The 24,207-nt window shown below is 47.4% G+C and overlaps 1 protein-coding gene across 11 annotated transcripts in view; it reads left to right on the forward strand.

Moving 5' to 3' along the window:
- Dlgap1 (DLG associated protein 1) overlaps positions 1-24,207 on the forward strand; it is a 509,503-nt gene that overhangs the window by 474,040 nt on the left and 11,256 nt on the right. For all 11 annotated transcript variants that reach the window (XM_051154471.1, XM_051154473.1, XM_051154472.1 and 8 more), the window contains one exon: positions 6,730-7,151. In XM_051154471.1, the coding sequence (XP_051010428.1) occupies positions 6,730-7,151 (422 nt within the window). The remainder of the gene's footprint in view (positions 1-6,729; positions 7,152-24,207) is intronic.

A 24,207-nucleotide genomic window follows, 5' to 3' on the forward strand; every position in this document is an offset into this window, starting at 1 on the left:
TACAGGTGACCCTGTATGTTTGCCTAATGGGCGGGTGCGTGTGTGGCTTAGAGGAATCGGTTGGCTCTCTCCATTGTGTGGGAACCAGCGATTCATCTTTGGTCATCAGGTATTGTGTCAGGTGCCCTCACCCAGTGAGCCAGTAGCGCGCCAGCCCCCCAAACCCTATTTTTCAAAACAAAAGAAAGAGCTCAGATTCGCCTCATAACTGGGCAGAACAAGACGCAGAGAACCCGCACTGTTCCCTTTGACCACAATGGCCGCCACCATAAAACATCCCTCCTTTGATCGCTGGTGACTTCAGTGGGTAAACATTTGAGCTTTCAGCGATTTCATCTCAACGAGACATTAAAACAAAAAGTAAAACAAAGTGAAGGGCCTGAGGAACAGGCACTTCAAGCCTAAGACTGCATCCCTGTTTTGTCCACAAAGAAATTTCAGACCCGTCGACCCCTCACTGTCTCCTGGAACAGCAACACAGCCCGTGACCACCTTTCTCAGTCTCTCTCCATGCTTAACAATGATGAAACCTACTCACACAGTCCCTAACAGGCACCTGAGTTTAAAGGCATGACCATCAGTGGGCCTCAAATTTCAAAAGCCCCTTTTTCCTTTTCTCCTCTCTTCCTTTTTTTCTTCCCTTCTACCTTCCTTCTCTTTCTTTCTTCCATTTTACTTTTTTTTTTTTTTTTTTTTTAAGATAATTTAGTTAACAGAAAGAAAAGAGACCAGCTATGACTTTTACCTCACCAAAGCTGTGTTCGACCGCATCACTGGGGTTGAAGTGAGGGCTCCTCAGCTAAGAGCACTTGATGGTCTCACTGACCCACCCACTCCCGAGACAGGGTCTCTCTGTAGCCTTGGCTGTCCTGGGCTCACTTTGTAGGCCAGGCTGGCTCCTGCCTCTGGGCAGCGTTCTTGTAGAGGAACTAAGTTGGTTTCCCAGCCAAGGAGGATCTGACTCCCTCTTCTGGACACCTTACACACACAAGCAAATCTGGGCACATCACACACAAGCAAAACACCCATAGACGTAAAATCAAAATGAACTTTTAAAACTCATTAGGGAGACATCTCATAGCTGTGTTAGTTACCTTGGGTCAGAGGACAAGGGCTGGCCTCACTAAAGCAAAGCAGTTTCTTCTGGAATTTTTGAAAGATAGAACCAGACTTCCCATAGTGACGGCCATCAGGAATATTAGCAGCTTCCCAGCTCATCCCAAAAGATGACCAGCCACACGTGGCTCCTCTCAAAGGATGCTGGGTGTTACCCTGCCCCCTGCCCTTACTTCCCTTCCCGTGCCTTTAGCTGCCAATACATCACCCATATTCAGTATGGAGTGAGTCTTCATGACCCTTTTCTCTGCTTTGAAGAGATCTCCGGGCGAAAGAGTTAGGACTGTGGAATTCAGAACAAGCTGTGATGTGTCCTGAACAGCTTTGCAGTCTAGCTAGGACAGCACTTGTGTCCTTCACAAGGCTGCCAGGGGATGGGGACAGGGGGAGGGGGATGCTCTGAGTGAGGGATACATCACAGCTGGGCTCTGCTGAGCTTTCTCTCAGGAGCAGCTCTGACTAGAAAGACAACATTCTTATAGGACTCTCAACCTCAGCCTCCCTTTCTTTTGTCTTTTACTTTGTATAATGAATTATGTTGGGTCTTTATCAGAAATGGTGCCGGCTCACAAATCATCAAAATGGCCGTGGCCCTGAGGAGTACATTGCAGAGCCACGCACACCCTGATAGGAGCTTCCGTGAGAAAAGCTGGAGGTTCCTAAGAAGAAAGAACTGCCTAAGAGTCGCGTTTCCAACTGCGTGGCCAGATTTAGTTCCGAAAGACCACCAGTTTATGTAAATAGAGGGACAAAGGTGGTGACCAGAGGCTGGGGGCTGTGCCCGGGGGCATGACAGCATCAGTCCCCCCTCAAGATGTCCACATGACTTGAGTGTCACTTCTGAATGCTGGGCAGGTCTAGACCATAGACTCAGATGTGTCAGGATGCAAGTAGTTCTGTTAGAGTGCGCGTGTCTGGCATGAACACAGCCCTGGGTTCAAACTCCAGCCCTTAAACGGACACTGAAGATGGCAACATTCAGCTTAGCTGTCTCTCTCTCTCTCTCTCTCTCTCTCTCTCCCCCCCCCCCCCTTCCTCCCTTCCTCCCTCCCACCCCTCCCCCTGTTCCATAAAGAAACATTGTGGCAACGGGTATAAAAAGTCCTTTAATAGGAGGCTGGAGAGATGGCTCAGTGGTTAAGAGCACTGCTTGCTCCTTGAAAGGATCCGGGTTCAATTTCTAGCACCCACATGGCAGCTCACAACTGTCTGTAACTCCAAGATCTCACACCCTCATACCAACACACATAAGTTAAAATTAAATAAAAAAAAATTTTTTTTAAGTTCTTTAATCAGAAACCCCCACTTGTTTAGCAGGCACAAGGGCCCCCAGCCCAGACTGCTAGTCAGTGACTTCTGTTGCTCAGTCTTCAGAACACACAGGCCGTTGTCCTCCACACTGGTTCATCCAGTCTCTCATCGCTGGCTTTCTGCATCCTAGGCCTGCATACTGGCTGGACGTGCTCAGAAGTGAAATCATTACACACTGTGCCTGCAGGGCATGCAGGAAGGAAGGGCTTTTAAGACTGGGAAGTGTGGGTTTGGGGGCATCGTGATCAGGCTCAGCTGTTAGGGTTACCCCTTCATGGGGATTAATCTTAGTGACCCTTTCCTGAGTTCCTATGGGACAACTTAAAACAATCACAACTTTATCAAGCCCTTTGCCCACAAGTGCTTATGCACTTGAAAGATGAGGAGAAGTGTGTGTGTATGTGTGCATGTGTGTATGTGTGGTGTGCGTGTGTGTGCATGTGTGTGTGCGTACGCGTGTGTGCATGCGTGCGTGCGTGCGTGTGTGTGTTACAAAGCATTCTTTGAAAGCTCAGAGTGGAAGAAAGCAGAAAGCGTTTGCTTATGGGACTTATGGGGTGGGAGGTACAGCTTGTGCAGGGTGCAGGAGTTCAAAGGCACCGCCTTTAATCCCAAACCATTTTCATTTTGCTTAACTTTTATTTCTTTCTGGGTGGCTAAACTGCACTGCAAACTTCTATTAATCTACTGCCAAGTAATTTTTCTTAAGAAGGTGGATGCATTTCCCGATCCACGGCCGGGAGACGGCCCTCAGGAACGCTAGCAGGACAGCTCTGTGTGGCTGAGAACAGGAGAGCAGGCCACTGTTTCCTCTGTGCCCCAGGTTCCTTCCTGGCAAGTGTGCGGTTCTGGAGCACAAGTGGGACTAGTGAATTCGGAAATTCGATCTCCTGGCAAGCAGAGATCGTGGGAAGAGAAGACTAAAGATTTGTGAGGTTGAGATGTTTGTGTTAGTGGGACAGCCTGAACTCCATTGAGTCACACACGGCAGCTGAAGAGAAAAGTCACCAGGAAGTGACATTTAGCGTTTAGGGACAAAGTGGAAGAAATACAGAAACAGCCAAAAAATGAGGGAAATGGTTTACCCTAATCATTCTTCTGCCCTTCCTTGTGAAAACAGAGACTTTTTAACATAGCTTTCAAACCTGCACACCAAACACAACCTCAGACACACACACATACACACCACACACAACCTCACACATACACACACATACTACACACAACCTCACACACACACACACACACACATACATGCTTTGGCTCCTTGGAGTATTAATAATATACAGACGTAACCCAAACTGATCATGTCAACAGATTTGATTTATTTTATTTTATTTGGGGGGGGGGGAGGTGGAGAAAGCTCAGACTGTTCTGGAGCTCTCTGTGTAGACCAGCTGGCTTTGAAATCACAAAGACCCACCTGCCTCTGTCCTCCAAGCACTGGGATAGATGTGAGTTTTTAAGACAGTAGGTGGTAAGATGGCCTAACTGAGTGGCCTGGATCTTGCTGTGCGTGACTGTCTCTACTCTTTTCAGTTTGTTTGTTTGTTTTGTTTTGTTTTTAGAGACAGGTTTCTCTGTGCACCCTTGCCTGTCCGAGGGCTGGCCTCAAACTCATAGAGGCCTCTGCCTCCCAGATTAGAGACATGCGCTACCATAGCTGGCGCCTGGCCCTGTCTTTACTCTTAATACCAACACAGACCAGTCCTCCAGACACCTTTTCTTGACATAATTCTCTGGAGGGAAATGTGGATTTTATTTTTATTTATTTATTTAGATAATGATCCTTTTTCCTTTGACAGTTTGATTTGACTGGTTCACATGACTGTTTCCCCATGTTACTCGGACCTTTCTGGTTTTGGTAGACTAAAAGCACTAGTTTTTATTGCCTTCCACAGGGTTCTCCAGGAGAATCAAGTGAAAGCCTGAGGTGTTTAATGCTGCATAGACTTTGCTTAATGCACCATCCTTTAAGGTTGGCACCGTTGAATATGACACAGTAATTGAAAATCAGCTGGCAGAGAAACTCCCAAAATGGCATAGTCATGAGCTACCTAAGGAAATACCCCACATTGTGCTCGTTATGGTGGCTTCAGTAAAAAATACAAAAATAAAAATAAAAAATTTAAAAGGCCAAAGTGCTGGAGAGATGGCTCAGTGGTCAGAACACTGGCCTCAAGCCGGACGGTGGTGACACACACTTTTACCCCAGCACTCGGGAGGCAGAGGCAGGTGGATCTCTGTAGATTCGAGGCCAGCCTGGCCTACAGAGTCTAGGACAGCCCAGGCTACACAGAGAGACCCTGTCTCAGCCTCAACCCTCCAAAAAGAACCCTGGCTGCCCTTGCAGAGGATTCAAGTTTGAGTCACAATCATCTGTAACAGCTGTTCCAGGGGATCCGACACCCTCTCTTGGCCTCTGAGGGCACCAGGCATGCACACAGTGCACATACATACATACAGGCAAAACAAACACATAAAATAAAAATAAATCTTTAAAACCATGTTGGCTGCTTAAACAGGAGGGCCTGAGTTCAAATTCCCACCATCCATGTGCCTGCTGTGACACCAGCAACTCAGGACAGGCTGGGTCCTCTTGGCCACCCGCTGAGCTCCAGGTCCTGTGAGAGACCATTTGAGGGGAGTGAGGTGGAGGGTGATAGATAGCACAGGACACGCGGTGTCTTCCTCTAGGCCCAGCAGCTCTCAGTCTTCCCAGCGCTGCGATCCTTTAGTACTGCTCCTCATGTGGTGTCCCCACCACCACCGCAACCATAAAATGATTGTCATTGCTTCTTCTTTGCTGTAATTTGTCATGAATCATGATGTAAACATCTGATATGCAGCGGGGCGCGGGGGCGCACGCCTGTAATCCCAGCGCTCGGGAGGCAGAGGCAGGGGCGGATCGCTGTGAGTTCGAGGCCAACCTGGTCTACAAAGGGAGTCCAGGACAGTCAGGGTTACACAGAGAAATCTTGTCTTGAAACCTCCCCAAAAATCTGATATGTGACCCCTGTGAAAGGGCTGTTCCACACCACCCCCACCCCCACCATCCCCACAAAGGCTGAGCACTGCTGCTACAGATGCTTGGGTGCATGCACGGGTATAGACCCCCACATATATGCACATATATCACACATGTAAACACACACACACACACACACACACACACACACACACACACACACTACAGAAAAAGAGGTGCTGATGGGGTATAGAGAAGCTGGCCTTAAACCCATCACAACCCTCCTGACAATCTACACACCCTCACCTTGGCTGTAGGAGTGAGCAAGAGACAGGTACCATCAGTACCATGCAGAGGCGGAGGCAGATGGATCTTGGTGAGAGTTCAAGGCCAGCCTAGTTTGTGAAGCCAGCTTTAGGATAGCCCAAGGCTATCCAGAAAAACCCTGTCTCAAAGAGAGACAGAGAGACGGAGACACCAAGGTTCGGTCTGAACCTGTTAACAAGCAGACTCTTGCCACCTTTGAAGAATAATTGTGGCAAAGCACATGAAAGGCACACGGAGGGCAGTCACGGAGAACCCCAGATCTCTTGATCTTTATCCTGAAGACTGTGAACCACCACACTGTTATGTGACTCTACAGGACTGGCGGGCGAATGCTTCCCAAGCAAAAAGGTTTAGAATTTAAGGGAAACCTAAGGAATTTCAGGAAACTCTCCCTAAGAGGTGACCCTGGGGAAGTGCAGGAATTGCAATAGTCGTGGCCAAGCCTACATGGCATGCTTCTCCCCACCTGTAAGAAAATCGTAGAAACATTAAATCCAAATGCTTTGCTTCTCCCATAGTGGTTCTGAAAGCTGCCTGAGATCTGAGGAAGAAATCAGACACGGGACTCCAACAGTGACTTCTGTAGCTCCATGTTGTATCCCTCCCATAAAACTACTTTACGAGAGCCAGGCATGGTGTCATACGCCTTTAATCCCAGTGCTTGGGAGGCAGAGGCAGCTGGATCTCTATGAGTTCGAGGCCAGCCTGGTCTACAAAGTGAGTCCAGGACAGCCAAGATAGCATAGAGAAACCCTGTCTCGAAAAACAAACAAACAAAAAAAAAAGAAAATTACTTTACGTATACTTTATTATTTCATATTTAACAGTGATTTAGATTCGTTGCTGCCAGTGTATTCACCTAAAAGATCACCCCCAACTGTTCCTCTAAACACCCAGGACTGAGAGGATGGGACACCTCTCCTTGTCATGCCCACCGAAACAAACAGGATATAGTTACACTTCAATAAATATCCTGGAACTAATTCTCATTTCCCTTCTCTTCCAAGCTTCCGCAGATTTACTCGGTCCAACAGCGTGACAACTGCAGTGCAGGCTGACCTGGACTTCCACGATAATCTGGAAAACTCTCTGGAGTCTATAGAGGATAATTCGTGTCCAGGCCCAATGGCCAGGCAATTCTCCCGGGATGCCAGCACCTCTACAGTCAGTATCCAGGGTTCAGGAAACCATTATCACGCCTGCGCAGCCGACGACGACTTCGACGCGGATTTCGACCCCTCGATCCTGCCACCTCCGGACCCCTGGATCGACTCTATCACAGAAGACCCCCTGGAGGCCGTTCAGAGGTCCGTGTGCCACCGGGATGGCCACTGGTTCCTGAAGCTTCTGCAGGCCGAGCGAGACCGCATGGAAGGGTGGTGCCAGCAAATGGAGAGAGAGGAGAGAGAAAACAACCTCCCGGAGGACAGTAAGTAGTGCCGAGCTCCTGTCTGTGCCTGTGGTTCGCGCTCATGGGCGTTGCTCTTCTGGTTCCCACCGGGTCAGCTTTCTTTTTGTTTTTGGTTTTTCAAGACAGGCTCTCTCTGTGTAGCCTTGGCTGCCCTGGACTCACTTTGTAGACCAGGCTAGTCTCAAACTCACAGATACCAGCCTGCCTCTGCCTCCCAAGTGCTGGGATTAAAGGCATGGGCCACCACTCCCTGGTTCCCACTGGGTCAACTTTGTTTAACCTTGTTTCACACCCCAGACTCAAACTTGTGGAAGAGCTGGGCAATTCCAGCTGAAAGACCAGAAACTTGTGAACACACACACACACACACACACACACACACACACACACACACACGAAATCCACTGAGCACACGTCACATCCTCCACACAGTACCAGCGTGCTAGTGTTCTCTTTCTCTCCTTGGTTCTCTGTTCCCCAAAATGATCTCGAAAAGTGCCTGATCCCGAAGGGTTAACACTGATTCTAACTAGTCTTAGTGTCTGTATTAGTCAGGTTACTATTGTGATGAAACACTGGGACCAAAAGCAAGTTGGGGAGGAAAGGGTTTATTTGGGATCACTGTTCATCATCGTAAGAAGTCAGGACAGGAGCTCCAGCAGGGCAGGAACCTGGAGGCAGGAGCTGGTGCAGAAGCCATGGAGGGTGCTGCTTGCTAGCTTGCTCCCCATGGCTTGCTCAGCCTGCTTTCATATGGAGCCCAGGACCACCAGGCTATGGATGGCTCCACCTACAATGGGCTGGGCCCTCCTCCATCAGGCACTAATTAAGAAAATGCCCTTGTGTACAGCCCCATCTTATGGAAGCATTTTTTTAAATAATTTTATTTATTTTTATTTTATGTGCATTGATATTTTGTCTGCATGCATGTCTGTGTGACGGTGTCAGATCTTGGAGTTACAGACAGTTGTGAGGTGCCATGTAGGTGCTGGGAATTGAACCCGGGTCCTTTGGAAGAGCAGCCAGTGCTCTTAACCGCTGAGCCATCTCTCCAGTCCCCATGGAAGCATTTTTTAATTGAGGCTCTTCGTCTCAGATGACTTTAGCTTGTGTCAAGTTGACATAAAACTCTCCAGCACAAGGTCCAGGGACGTCTTAAGTTTCTTTTCTGTTACTGTAATAAAAAAAAAAAAACCTGGTAAAAGCAACTTATAAAAAAATGGGTTTGCTTCAGCTCACAAACCACCAGCAGTGGGAGCACAAACAGCTGGTCACGCTGCGCCCCCCCCAACCCAAGGAAAAGAACCATGGATAACAATGCTCAGCTTGCCTTTTCCTCTTGCACATCTCAGAATCCCCAGGCCATGGGATGGTGCCACCCACAGTGGGCAGGCTTGCCCACCTCAGTAGCGTAGTTAAGGTAATCTCTCACACATACACGTAGGCTCATCTCCCACTTGGTTCTAGAATTTGTCAGGTTGGTAATTAACACTAATAGCCCTCCTGATGTGTGTGTACATGCATGTGTGCACGTGTGTGTGTGTGTGTGTGTGTGTGTGTGTGTGTGTGTGTGTGTGTGTTGGGCAATTAGAACCTTTATAGTTTTATTAGTCTTATTAACAGGCAATATTAGAATAACAATAATGCGTAGGCCATTAGAACCCCTGCTTGTGGCATTTTTCAGCCTTTTTGTTTTGTTTTGATGAGACAGGGTCTTACATAACCTAGGCTATCGTGGGGCTCAGTAGCAAAAGATGACTTTGAACTTCTTCCTGCTCCCATCTCCCAGGTGCTGGAATTCTAAATGCTGGAGCTCAACAGGATATATTTAAGAATATATATTTATACCTAGACATATCTGAATGCAATAACAATTGATGACAAAAGAAGTCATAAATTTGGAGGACAGCAGGGAGGGGTGTATGGGAGAGTTTGGAGAGAGAAAGGGGAAGCGAGAAATGCTGTAATTAAAATAGAGTCTCAAAAATAACCGAAAAAGAAAGAAAAGCGAAAGGAAGGAAGGAAAGACTACGACTGTAAGTCATTTTAAAGTAACGGCTCTTAAGGAACATCTTTTTTTAGTCTGTTAGTTTGTTTTGTTTTTCAAGACAGGGTTTCTCAGGGTAACGGCTCTAGCTGTCCTGGAACTCGCTCTGTAGAACAGGCTGGCCTTGAACACACAGAGATCCGCCTGCCTCTGCCTCCCAAGTGCTGGGATTAAAGATGTGCGCACCCACCTCTCGGCTTGAAGGAGCATCTTGGTGCTGATGGTTCCCAGCTCAGTCTTGTTAGGATGGTGCACTGGGTGTGGTACCCAGGATCTTTGTGCTCTCTCCAGGCTTCCAGCCTTACACTATGGTAGTCTGTGCTCTCGTTTTCAGATAGGAGCAACGTTTTTATAGAGTTAGAAGTTGTTGTTTTTCTTTTCCAGTTTTTTGTTTTCTGGTTTTGAGAAAGGGTCTTTCTACATAGCCCTGTCCTCAAACTCACCATGTCGAGTGGGCTGCCCTTGAACTCACAGAGTCCATCTGCTTTTAAAGGCGTGTGTGCTGCCACTCCTGGCAAGAGTTTACTTCTCTTGCTCTCCTTTATGTACCCAGACCCTCTGCCACGTAAGACAGGATCAGTAAGTGTACATTAAACCTTTGAAATATTACTCTTATAAGACTTCAAAAATGTTTTATTTATTTACTTTGTATGTATGAGTGCTTTGTCTGCATGTATGTCTGTATACCACATATTTGCCTGTTGCCCTCAGAGGCCAGAAGAGGCAGGTTGAGCCCCCTGGAACTGGAGTTACAGAAGTTGTGAACCACCATGCGAGTGCTGGGAGTCAAACCCAGGCCTTCTGCAAGAACAGCCGGTGCTCTTAACCACTTAAGCCATCACTCCAGGCCCCAACTTTTCCATTTAGCAATACCTTTCTTCTAGTTGGGTAAAAAACACTTAGTAAGTGATGCCTGAGACTGCTCTGGCTGCTACAGCAAAGGACCCTAGACTGGCAGTCTAAGATCCAGACACCGATGGTGCCCACCTTCTCCTTCCAGCAAGGGCCCTTCCTGAAGCCTTCTGGGGTGGGGGAAGGGTTACAAGAGCTCCCCCAGGTCTCATTTAGAAGATCACTGATCCCATTCATGAGAGTCCCAATCCCATGTCCTGATCCCCACCCCCACCGCCACCCCTCTCCCCACTCCCAGATAGGGTTCCTCTGTGAAGCACGTTCCCACCACCACCCAACAATCCCAGCACTCGGGAGGCAGAGGCAGGCAGATCTCTGTGAGTTCCAGGCCAGCCTGGTCTACAAAGTGAGTCCAGGACAGTCAAGGCTACACAGAGAAACTCTGTCTCGAAAACCCCAAAAAATAAATAAAAATAAAAACTCCAAGGATCAACCCCCCCCCCCTTGTGTGATGTGGCCTCCTCTGATTGGAGGATAGCTTTGGGATCATCTTAGGTAAGCCCCGTCCAGCGTCTAAACATAATTTTATCACACAAGCACTTGGGACGTGTCTCCATTTATTTTATGCCCCAAGTCATGCCTTAATCTGTGGTGACCCCAGATTTCTGAAGTTGGCTGGTAATTCCAGAAAGTGTTGCCAATTTCAGATGAAATAAGTCCCAAGTTAGTGGTGAGGGAACCCTGCCCTGGCAGCCCCACGAGCCCCAGAGAGCCCCGGGGAGAGCCTGCTGTGTTTGCACAGCCCCTGAGAGTGGACTGGATACTGTGTCAGGCGCCATTGCCCTCCAAACAGCTCCCTGGCAGCATCTTGTCCAAGGTCACAAACAGAGAAGTGTCTGATACAAGAGACACTGCGCGAATAACATTTGACAAGATAATGACCCGTGTGCTGCTTGGCAAGACCCTCACATTTGTCCCTGGCTCCTTGGCAACTGCCCCCCTGTTCCGATGACAGACTCAGACTGAAGTTACAAAGGGCTTTCTCTGTGTCCCGAATTCTCTTATTCAACCTTTCTTTTTTTTTTTTTTTTTTTTTTTTTTTTTTTTCTTCTCTCCTTTTTTCTTTCTCCTTCCTTCCTTTCTTTGAAAGAAGATCAGTAAGGAAAGAAGTCAACCCTGAGTGATTAAACAAGCAGAATGAACTAATTGGCGACGAAGCTGTAAAATAAACACACGTTTATTAGAAGCAGCACAGGAGGAGAGAGGGAAGGGGAGCGCATGAGAGGTGGGCAGGGCCCTGGAACCAAAATGTCTGGTTTGGATACTGAATCTCTGGGGGAAGGGAAGCCACGCCCCTAGGTAGAGGGCTGACCATGCCAGCCACGTCCCGCAGCAGAACCAAATAGTTTTTCTTGGGTTTTTTTGAGCCAATGTTTCTCTGTGTAGCCTTGGCTGTCCTGAACTCACTTTGTAAACCAGGTTGGCCTCGAACTCACATGGATCCACCTACCTCTGCCTCCCGAGTGCGGGAATTAAAGGCGTGGCGCTGTTTTTGGTTTTTTTGTTTTGTTTTTTGTTTGTTTGTTTGTTTTGTTTTTTGAGACAAGGTCTCTCTGTGTAGCCTTGGCTGTCCTGGACTCACTTTGTAGACCAGGCTGGTCTCGAACTCACAGCGATTTGCCTGCCTCGGCCTCCCTAACCCTGAGTGCTGGGATTAAAGGCTTGCGCCACCATGCTTGGGATGTTTGTCTAATAAAATTGTCCCTGAGCTTCCATTTGAATCAGTTTTTTAAGTTACTATATTAATGAGACCTAGGACCCCAAGAGGGGGCTCCCGGTGCCCTGTATCAATCAACACTATATGGTTCTGCCTTTGTGAAGAACCTCCATTAATCAAAGGCATAGACTGAAAGGAGGACAGTAGTCAGGGGCTGAAGAGACCGGAGAGGGAGACAGAAAGAGAGGGAGAAAGGAGGGGGTGAGGGGAGGGAGGGAGAGCCGTGGTTAGGAGTCTGATTGCTGAGTCAACCCTGGAACCAAAGCAGAGATTTGGGGGCGAGGGTAGTTAAGAGTTATCTATATTAGAAGAGGAAAGATCCATCTCACTAGCAAAGCTTACTCACATAGCAGTCACAGCTTCTCCCTGGGATACAGTTTTTGGTCCCAGACTGGAGAACTTGGTGCAGTTTACCTGGAGCCCAGGGGAGACAGACAACAAGCCAGCTGGCGTCGTGAGAGTAAGACCATAAATTCTTCCGGATGTGCCAAGCTATTATTTCCCCCTGATAAAAGCAACAGAGGCAGAACAAAGCCATTGGTTCTTGATTAGGCCTTCAGCCCTCCCGGTCCGTAGCGGTTTGGGGCCAGATAACAGAATAATGTGAGTCTGCAGTGGGCGAGGCTTTCCTTCAAGCCCAGGCAGCTGGCAGGATGCTTGTGTCTCCGGCACTTGAAGGAAAATGATACCAGCTCTCCTCAGACAATGCAGCCCTTGTGTGAAACAGCTGTCCCAGGGAGATGGCTCGGCGCTGTTTGACAGTGGCTCACATGTTACACGGCTGCATGCCGGATTATCTAACAGGGAGAGGACCAGCCAGATGGAACTGAGCCTCCTCTCACCAGGGTGAAGCGGGCTCAGGTTTCCTTGGCTCAAGGACGAAGTGCCGGTTTGTTGTACTTGGTAATCTATCTTTGCCTCCTGACTCAGTGGACAACTTCTGCGTGGAACTTCCCAGGCTTTATCTGAAAAAGATGGAGGCAGATTAATTCCACTCCAACTTTGCCTGGCAATCCTGTCCAGGGAAGTGGATTGTAGCCTCCCCACCCCCACCCCCAATGAAGGCCTGTGAGTTTGGACAGGGAACTAGAGGCTGGTGATGAAACCCTGAGTAAGCTTCGCCCGGTTCTAGGCTTGGGTTACGGAAGCTGTGCCTGGTCACTAAACGTGACAAGCTATGAGTGACATCCCTGGGTTCCTGTCCAGGGCTGCCTCTGCCACACTTGTAGACCATCAGCTGGTAGGTGGTGGACAAAACTGTACTCTGTGAGGCCTGCCATTCGTGGCTAAGTGGGAAGCTGCAGGTGCATCCCTTTAAAGGGAATCCTCAAAAGAGTTCCTTCTATTCCCCAGTGCACGTGCTCACACACACACACACACACACACACACACACACACACACGCATGCACACATACACACACACTCACATCTACACACATTCACACACTCAAACACATACTCACACACAGGCACACATACACACATATATACACACATACACATACTCACATCTACACACATTCACACACTCAAACACATACATACACACATACAAGAGACAGAGAAAGACAAGGAGAGAAAGCATGTCTCCTGTTTCGTAAGGTCTGGCTAACCTGAAACTGCTTAATGACCACAGGATGTGCCAGCCACGAAGGGAAATTGTGTGTAATGTGCTTTGTGCTCAGCTTTTGAGACTGGCCATTTTTGCTCTGCTTTGTTCAGCCCCGGCTCTGCAAGGGCCTTAGGGGGCATCCTTTAGTGGTGTCCTTCTTGGGGTGGGGTGGAGCCTGAGCATGGCCCTAAATCATCAAGAAATGATATGCTAAAGGTAAGCCAGGACAGGCAAAACAGACCCCGAAGGAGCCACAGCAGTACACGGGCTGCAGAGACGGAAGTGGACAGGCTCGGAGAGCAAGCTCGCTCACTGCTCTCTGTAGAAAGAGGTGCAACGGGACCAGGGAAGTCGTATAGCTAGTCTAAGAAACAACAGTTCTCTACGAGTTCGTGGCTGGAACTCATCTGAAGTCCAGGCTGACCTTGAACTTGCAGAGAAGCACCTGCCTCTGCCTCTCACATTGCATGCATGAAAGCCATTGGTGTCCATGCCTGGCCAGCTGAGTGCTCAGTTTTTGCCACTATCTGGAGGTAGCATCAAATCCCCCAGGTTGAAGGTCAGTTCATAAGACTGACTCTTCTTTTCTCCCAACTCCTCCCCCCTCACATGCACACATACATACTACCGAGGAAGATCTCACAGCCCAAGTGTTTAAAAATATCCATAGGCTAGAAGGCTCAGCAGTTAGGAGCATTTAGTTGCCAATGCCTACTTTGAGCAGCTTACAACCGTCTGTCACTCCCTCTCTAGGGGACCAGACACTTTTGACCTCTGAGGGAACCTGCGTACATGTGCATATACCTCTACACAAATACAAATACACGTAAATTTAAAATATAAAAAGATTAATCCCAGTACTCGGGAGGGAGGCAGAGGCAGGCGGATCGCTGTGAGTTCGAGGCCAGCCTGGTCTACAAAGTGAGTCCAGGACGGCCAAGGCTATACAGAGAAACCCTGTCTCAAAAAAACAAAAACAAAAAATGAAATAAAATAAAATATAAAAGGAGGGGGGCATAAATCCCATGTGCCCCTTCTTCAGGTTCAACTAAGTTGCTTTAATGACTCACAAAACTCAGGGAAACACCTTTACCAATTTGTTGCAGAGGACATTAGAACGGACAAGGTGAGGCCTGGGGAGGGGGCTGTCAGTCAGCAATACACTTGCCTCGAAAGCAAGATGACCTGAGTTCAAAGCCCCGGAACTCACAAAAAAATGTCAGGCACCAAGGTGCACTTGCAACCCTAGCACTAGTAAGGTGAAAGCAAGAGAGCCCCATGGTGCTTGCTGGCCAGCCATCTAGCCAACGAGACCCTGTAATCAAAGACAAGATGGATGGCACTCCTGAGAGGGCCCCACAGGTAGGCCTCTGGGCTCTACACGGAGGCACACACACACACACACACACACACACACACACACACACACACTTATTTTTTTATTTTTGTTTCATAAGTGTGAGTGTTTGCCTGCATTTGTTTTATTTGGTTTTGTTTGAGACAGGGCCTTACTGCTTAGCCCTGGCTGGCCTGAAATTCTCTGTGTAGACCAAGTTAGCCTCAGACCTACCGAGATCTGCCTGCTTCTGTCCTCTGGATTACTGGATCACATGTGTACACAGTCATACCCTGAGGCAGAGATATTTATGCGTTTGTTTGTTTGTTTTTTTGGTTGTTGGTTTTTTGAGACAGGGTTTCTCTGTGTAGCCCTTGCTGTCCTGGAACTCACTATATAAATAGGCTGGCTTCCAACTCAGGGGTCCATGTGCCTCTGCCTCCCCAGCAGTGGGGCTAAAGCCTACTTCAGTATTCTTCCCCCAATCCCACTGCCTTAGAGGACGAGTTATGAGTCCCAAGTCATAATTTTGTATACATACATATATGGACATGCACAATACATATATACACATATATGTCACAAAAATATAAAGTGCTTTCCTGTAGCTCAATTATTTTCTTATTTGGGAGTTTGTTTGTTTGTTTGTTGGTGGTGGTGGTGGTGGTGGTTTTTTTTTCCCAGGATGTTTTAGTTTTATATGGGTGGTAGTTGACATGTAACCACAGTCCATGTCTTACAAGCCAAGTTTTTACAAGCCTTAGCTTCTGACAACCTGTTATATAATAAGAGAGATGGCAGTCACATTGTCTACCCTGCTGCCCCCTTTGCTGGTAACTCTGTCAGTCAGGATGTGTGCTGACTCACCTAAGTGATGGGGAATTGCTCATATTGTGTTTTGCACATTCTATACTAACTTTGGAAATTAAAATTTTAATGACGTTGGAGTTCTGATAGAAAGAGTTGACTAATCCATTCTGCTTCTCCATAAACTGAAGACATGATTCTAACAAAGAATATTTGCCTGTGATTTATAGATTTTCCAAAACGACGTGGTGTAGTAGGGAGATATAACCCTAGAACAATGGCTGCTTCTACCACAGAATAAGAAAAATCCCCAGGTAGAGCCGGGCGTGGTGGCGCACGCCTTTAATCCCAGCACTTGGGAGGCAGAGGCAGGCGGATCACTGTGAGTTTGAGGCCAGCCTGGTCTACAAAGTGAGTCCAGGATGGCCAAGGCTACACAGAGAAACCCTGTCTCAAAAAACCAAAAAAAAAAAAGAAAAGAAAAGAAAAGAAAAATCCCCAGTTAAATGTTGATGTTATGAGTAGGTCATTTCACTTCTTATAAACAGAAAAATATAAAGTTTGGGTGAATTACTTCAAATATTACTTGAGTATGACATTAAATATTTTATACATGTGTGATATTTACCTTCCAAACACTCACATAGGGACAATCATATCGTAGAGGTCTATAGTTTTTGTGAATGCTATCCATCTGTTTGTAAAATTGACTCTCATTTCTAAAGAATAATGTTATAAAAAATTGTTTAGATTTCCCACAACCACCAGTATCCACCAATTTTTAAAAGATATTTTCTCAGCTTAAAAAAAAAAAGTTTATAAAATGAAATTTAGCCTGACACTCTCCCATTTTTTTAATTATTTAACTAATTTATTCAGATTACAACTCAATTGTTATCCCATTACTTGTATCTCCTGTTCTTCCCTTCCTCCCTCTTTCACCCTGTTCCCCTCCCCTAGGTCTATGAGCTCCTCCCCCACTATACTTGGTAGCCTGCTTATTCTTTCTTTGAGTGCCACCAGGCCTCCCCACGAAGGAGAGATGGTCAAATATGGGGCACCAGAGTTCATGTCAGAGTCAGTCCCTGCTCTCCACACAACTGTGGAGAATGTCCTGGTTTGTTTGTTTTTAGTTTTACATTTATTTATTGGGAAGGGTTGAGGACATGTGCCGTGGCATGCGTGTGGATGCCTGAGGAAAACTGTCTGGAGTTAACTTTCTCCATGTGGGTTCTGGGGATCACACAGGTTGAGTGGTAAGCAGCCAGCCCTCTGAGGTTTCTTTCCAGCCATGCTTGCTTTATTGTTTTAGACAAGGTCTCACTGGGTACCAAACTGGCTTGGGGCTCAGGGCATTCCTCTTGCCTCAGCCTTCCCAGTGCTGGAATTACCAGGTGGGCCACAATACCTGCTTTCATTCGACTTTCAAAGATACCATCTTTATTTGTGCAGGTGATATGTGATGTTAACAGTTTTGTGGCTGATGTATGTTCACCCAAAGTCTAACCACCTTTAAAAATAAAACTCCTGGGGTTGTTTGGACTGGGGAAAATTTTGTGACTCTAAAGAAACTCACTATATTCACCAGGCTACTCTCTAATTTCTGGGCTCAAGGCATCCTCCTGCCTCAGTCTAGAGTGACTGGGATGACATGCACATAGCACCACATTCAGCCTAAACTCACTTTTAAAAAAACCTAAACAGAGAGCTGGACGTGGTGACACACACCTGTAATCCCAGCACTCAGGAGGCAGAGGCAGGTGGATCTCTGTGAGTTCGAGGCCGGCCTGGTCTACAAAGTGAGTCCAGGACAGCCAGAGCTACACAGAGAAACCCTGTCTCCAAAAAACCAAAGCCAACAAAACAAAACAAACGAATAAACAAAAAACCAAAAGAGGGGGTGGGAATGGAGCAGGACTGGAAGACGGCTCAGCAGCCCCAGCACCCACGTGGCAGCTTACAACTGAGAGATCTAACACTCTCACACAGACATGCATGCAGTCAAAACATCGGTGTACATTACATAAAAATAAATAAATTATATTTTTTTAAAAAAGCGAGCCGGGGATGCCACTCAAGCCGGCTTTACGTAAGCAGTAGGTTAGGGCTTTGTCACCGACTGCATCAGGCATGGTGGCACGTGCCTGTCACCGACTGCATCAGGCATGGTGGCACGTGCCTGTCACCGACTGCATCAGGCATGGTGGCACGTGCCTGTCACCTGCAGTAAAAAGATACAGGAGTTCAAAGGTCATCAACATCCATGAGATCTCTGCTCCCAGTGCAGAAGACGCTTCCCTGAGAATTCAGTTTTCTGTACGTTAGCAGCCACAGTTTTGACTCCTTCGAAAGGGGAAGCGGGGCCTGGAGACATGGCTCAGCAGTTAAGAGCACTGGCTGCTGCTCTTCCAGAGAGTACTGGTCCCTTTCCCAGCGACCACACTGGGCCACAACTCCTGGCCTAGGAGATGCACACTCTTTTCTGCCCTCTGCAGCCACTGGGCACACACCTGCGTACAGACAGACATGTAAACGGACACCCACACACATACAATAATGAATTAAAAAAACAAACAAAACAAAACAAGACAAAAACCCAGCAGGCACAGATGGACACAGCACTTGCCCGGCATACGTAAGGCTGTGGCTTCAGTTCCCAGCACCACCTGTCACCAGCCAGTTGAGAGAACAGATCTGACTGTGTGACAGAGACGCACTGTTGTCGGCGGCAGCTCTGGTCTGTATGTACATGGGATGTGTGGCCTGTGCGCCACAGACTCGAGAGACTGGCACAAGCACACATTCTCCAATGCGCAGATAGTCTCAGCTGAAATCATACAGACATGGACTGACGGCAAATCCATGTGGCTTTAAAGTAGGAAGAAGGACTCACCTCCCCCTCCCCTCTGGCTCCCCTCCCCATTCGCTTTCACCCTCCCCTTCCCCCCCCCCCTCCCCTTTCCTCTCCCCCCACCACCAGTCTTCTCTCCTCCTTTACCCCAAAATTCTACAGTATGAAAAAAAAGAGCCGAGTGGCTAAGCAGAAGTCCAAACGTGAGCACAGATAGCCTACGATCTTCAGTGGTGTTTCTGTGATGGGCTATTCCCTCCTGGGGCCTCAGGATTCTGACTTCTGCCTTTTCCTAGGCCCTGGTAGTACACCCTCTCTGCTTCCAGCCGCTTCCTGGTCAGGAAGGGTGGCAACTGAGACCACACAGGGGTATTTGTTGCTAAGATAGAAAGAAAGGTTAGTAGATTAGGGACTTAACTGCTTTTCCTATTTTTGGCCTGAGAAAAGATGTTTGTTTGGGATGGGGATGTCGCTCAGTTGGTAGAGTGCTTGCCTGGCACTCACAGAGCCCTGTGCTCGATCCCAGCAAGGGTGATCCCAGCAAGGGTGATCCCAGCAAGGGTGATCCCAGCAAGGGTGATCCCAGCACGAGGGAGGCACAGGCAGCCAGATCGGGAGGTCAAGGTTATCTTTGACCGTGGAACAAATTCTGTATGTGTGTTCTACTCAGTGTGTGGGGCGCTAAAGTAGAGGCACAGTGGCTTTGAAGTTGGGCACATCCAGAAGCAAGCTAGTCCCTGAGAGTTTGAAGCCAGCCTGGTCTGTATAGTAAGTTTCAGGCTGGCCAAACCTGAGACTCTGCCTCAAAAATAAAAGTAAAAAGTGAATTTTAAAAGGAAAGAAAGGTGTTGAGCATTGCTTTAAGTGTTTCTCAGCCATTCAATATTCCTCTGTTGAGAAATTCTGAGCCCCATTTCTTAACTGGGGTTTGGTGGTGTTTAATTTCTTGAGTTCTTTATATATTTTGGATATTAGAGCTATGTCAGATGTAGGGTTGGTGAAGATCTTTAGATCTCTTTAGTCATCAGGGAAATGCAAATCAAAATGACTCTGAGATTCCATCTTACACCCATCAGAATGGCTAGGATCAAAAACTCAAGTGACAACACATGCTGGCAAGGATGTGGAGAAAGGGGAACACTCTTTCATTGCTGGTGGGAGTGCAAACTTGTACAATCACTTTGGAAATCTATCTGGCGCTATCTCAGAAAACTGGGAATAGGGCTTCCTCAAGACCCAGCTATTCCACTCCTTGGAATATACCCAGAAGATGCTCCAGCACACTAGGACATATGCTCAACCATGTTCATAGCAGCTTTATTCATAAATAGCCAGAACCTGGAAACAGCCTAAATGTGCCTCAGTTGAAGAATGGATAAAGAAACTGTGGTACATATACACTATGAAATACTACTCAGCTATTAAAAACAAGGAAATCCCGAAATTTGTGGACAAATGGATGAGACTAGAAATGATCAGAATGAGTGAGTTAACCCAGAAGCAGAAAGACTCACATGGTATATACTCACTTATAACTGGGTACTAGCCCAAGGGACATGTCTCATGAAAGTCTTCACTTACCAGGAGATTGGGATAGTTGTGAGGACATACTATTGGGACTCTAGGTGAGAAAAGCATGGGAAAATGGCGAAACAGAAGGATCCAGAGGGTCCCAGAAACCTACAAGAAGAACATCATGATGGGTCGATATGGGCCCAGGGGTTCTGCTCAAACTACTGCACCAAGCAAGGACAATACATGCAGTAAACATCGAACCCCTTCTCAGATCTAGCCAATGGACAGGACATTCTCCACAGTTGTGTGGAGAGTGGGGACTGACTTGGACGCGAACTGTGGTGCCCCATATTTGACCACTTCCCCATGGTGGGGAGGCCTGGTGGCACTCAGAGAAAGAATAAGCAGGCTACCAAGATGAGACTTGATAACCTATGACCATTTAGTGGTGGAGGAGGTCCCTCTTGGTCATAGACCTAGGGGAGGGGCGTAGGGGGAAAGCAGGAGGGAGGGAGGAACGGGAGGATGCAAGGAATAGGAAAACAATTGAGATGTAATCTGAATAAATTAATTTTTTTTTAAGGAAAGAAAGAAAAGAGAGGAATTAAAAGAAGCCAGAGAAACCCCTGTTCTCACTTTTGAGGTGTAGACCTAATTTTCTTGGAACATGGAAGGGTACAAAGGGTTGGTGTGTGTAGGGTTTGAACGCTCAACTGTTGTGTGTGTGTCTGATTATTTGTGCTTTAGATGCTAAGGGCTGAGTTTGGAGCCTCATGGGAGCCAAGCTACACCCTCCAGCCCTGAAATTTTGATTATGACTCAGAAAAAAGCCAGGCATATTCCCAGGGGAACTGGTCTTTCTTCTGGCTTGCTGGCACCAGCGCCCTGAAAGGCCTTGCAGCAGTCACAGATCCGCTGGCATGGTTAAAAGAAACTGTTCATTCTTTTATAAAAGACCCTTGTGTCTTTTATACCATCGCTGTGTTCCCCAAATAAAAGCCACATTCCACACAGGTGTGTGGGCAAAGAGGATATTTGCTATTTTCTAAATGTCTCGGTCATCTGGGCATGGTGGCGCAGGCCTTTAATCCCAGCACTTGGGAGGCTGAGGCAGGCAGATCTCTGTGAGATTGAGGCCAGCCTGGTCTACAGAGTGAGTTTTAGGACAGCCAGGGCTACCTTGTCTTGGGGGGGGGGGGAGAGAGAGAGAGGGAGGGAGGGAGGGAGGGAGGGAGAGAGGGAGGAAGGAAGGGAGGAAGGAAGGAAGGGGAAAAAAAAGCTACCCTGGTCTACAAAATGAGTCTAGGACAGCCAGGGCTACACAGAGGAATCCTGTCTTGAAAAACCAAAAACCAGGGTTGGAGAGATGGCTCAGAGGTTAAGAACACTGACTGCTCTTCCAGAGGTCTGGAGTTCAATTCCCAGCAACCACATGGTGGCTCACAGCCATCTGTAATGAGATCTGATTCCGTCTTTAATAGGAAAGGGATCCCAAAGCATGGCTTGCATAGGAATCCTTCCCACAGCAGCCCCCCTGCTTCTCATTATGATTTATAATCTTTGAAGAAAACAATGTAACATCTAAAAAAACAATGTAACATCTCTGTGGAGCGAGCCCTGGGCTCTCCACTTTCTGACCTTGGCTCAGCCACTCCGCCTAGATGGGTCCTGCAGTGCTGCCTCTCGCCCCATCCTGCAGGTGAATGCTTGCTTTTGTTTAGCTTTGCCTTTTCTGTTTTCAGACAAGGTCTCCCTGTGCAGCTTGACTTAGTACTAGCTCAGCCTCCTAAGGACGAGCTACCTCACTTGGTTCTAGAAATGGAAATGTTACTAAACTTAAAAAGAAGAAAAAGTCCCGAGTGACTCGGAGGACACTCCCTGTGTTAGGTGAATTAAACCAGACACAGATAGTTACCGAACGCTTCTACCTCGTGAAATGCAAAAAGTAGGGAAATTCAAACCTGGGTGCAGTGAAACACAGCTTAGAACACCTGGTACTATGGAGCCCGAGGTAGGAAGAATTGGCTGCCTTCAGGGCTGTGTAGTAAGACGCTGGTTAAAAATAAGTGAAAAATAAAACAAATAAGGCAAATTCATAGAGTGGATCAAAGAGCAGAATGGAAGGAGAGATTGTATCCCAAAAAATAAACGAAAGAGATGGCTGTGGTGGCACACACCTTTAACCCTAACACTCAGGAGACAGAAGCAGGTGGATGTCTCCAAGTTCAAGACCAGCCTGGTCTACATAGTGAGTTCCAGGAACCAGGACCTGTCTCCAAAAACAACCAAAAGAGGAGGAGGAGGAAGGAAAGAAAGGAAGGAGGAAAAAAGAAAACAAGGGCTGGAGAGATGGCTCAGTGGTTAAGGGCACTTGCTGCTCTTGCACAGGACGCAGGCTCCATTCCTAACACCCACATTAGGAAGCTCACAATCCCTCGTAATGGTAGCTTCAAAGGATCTGATATCCTATTCCGGCCTCCACGGGGACTTGCACACACATGATGCACACACATACACACATTTAAAAAAAACAAGAAATCAATTTTTAAAATGGAACGAGAAAGGAAGGTTGGAAGGAAAGAAGGATGCCTAGGCACACGCCTTTAATCCCAGCACTTGGGAGGCAGAGGCAGCTGGATCACTGTGTGTTCGAGGCCAGCCTTGTCTACAAAGGGAGTGTAGGACAGCCAAGGCTGCACAGAGAAACCCTGTCTCGAAAAACCAAAAGAAAAGATTTATTTCTTTTTTAACTTTATTTATTATCTCCCTGTCTATATGCCTACATGCCATAAGAGAGCACCAGTTCTCATTACAGATGGTTGTGAGCCACCATGTGGTTGCTGGAAATTGAACTCAGGACCTCTGGAAGTGATCTTAACCTCTGAGCCTTCTCTCCAGCCCTATTTTTGTTATTTTTAAGGTTATGTATCAGTGTGTGGGTGTGTACATGTGACTCCTGGAGCCGCAGTACCAGGCAGTTATGAGCCACCTGGTTCAGGTGCTGGAAGCCAAACCCAGGTCCTTTGGAAAAGCTGTAAGTGCTCGTCACCGCTGAGCCATCCCTCAACACCCACGTCGTAAATAGAAGGAATTCCATTCAACATCAGGCACTGCTGTCATATACTTCCGTAAGAAGAGCTGCACAGCAAACACAAACAAGCGGTATATAAGCCACACGCAATGGCATGGCTGGGAAATGGAACAGAGAGAATCAGCCCTGTTTGTCCTAAGGAATACAGACAGCAAACACTGCTCCTCACATGTGTTAGCTTTCTGCAGCTGTGACAACAATACCTGAGGAAAAGACCTCAGTAAAGGAGAAGGTTCCGTTCATGGCCACTTAACCTTGTTGCTTGGAGCCCCAGGTAGCACTGTACGTCAAGGTTGAGGAGGTGGCTGACCTCATGGCAGCTGGGAAGCAACAGAGAGAGAAAAGCACTTCGGTACCAGTGTCCCCTTCTTGGCCCCCTCCTGGCAGCCCAAGTTCTTCCATGAAGGCCCAAGTGCCTAAGTGTCTACCACCTTCCAGTGGCCTCATAGGCCTCCTGAGGATGGTCAGTGTGCCCATGACAACAGCGCATGTGGCTGCAGGTAAAGAGGCTGACTGCCCAGGATGCCAGGAGCAAACAGTCTTCTAACGGCCCATTCTGACATTCAGAAGGAGTCTGTCTGTCACTTCAGCACAGTGTCTCAGCTGTTAGAGGGAGGGGTCCAACCCAGTGTGCTTTCCTGTGCACTTTTTTTTTTTTTTTTTTTTTTTTTTCCATTTCTGAGTTCATGGGGCTGCAGAGAGATGGTTCAGTGGTTAAGACCCCTGGCTGCCCAGTTCGAGTCCCAGCTCCCACATGGCAGCTCACATCTGTCTGTAGCTCCAGTTCCAGGGCTTCTGACACCGTCACACAGACATGCATGCAGGCAAAACACCAATGAACATAAAATAAAAAAATAAAATAAAATAAAGTATATATACTGAAACAGGGTCTCACTGTGTAGCCCTGGCTATCCTGGAACTTACTATGTTGTAGGCCAAGCTGCCTCAAACTCGCCTGCTTCTGTAAATGCTGGGATTAAAATGCATGACCACCATCTCCAGCCCTTTGTGTGCATTTTATTTCTTATAATATTTATTTATTATTTATACAGTATCTGCCTGAATGAGTGCCTGCACACCAGAAGAGGGCACCAGATCTCATTGTAGATGGTTGCGAGTCACCATGTGATTGCTGGGAATTGAACTCAGGACCTTTGGAAGAACAGACAATGTTCTTAACCTCTG

Source organism: Acomys russatus, chromosome 12, assembly GCF_903995435.1.
Source record: "Acomys russatus chromosome 12, mAcoRus1.1, whole genome shotgun sequence".
NCBI lineage: Eukaryota > Metazoa > Chordata > Mammalia > Rodentia > Muridae > Acomys > Acomys russatus.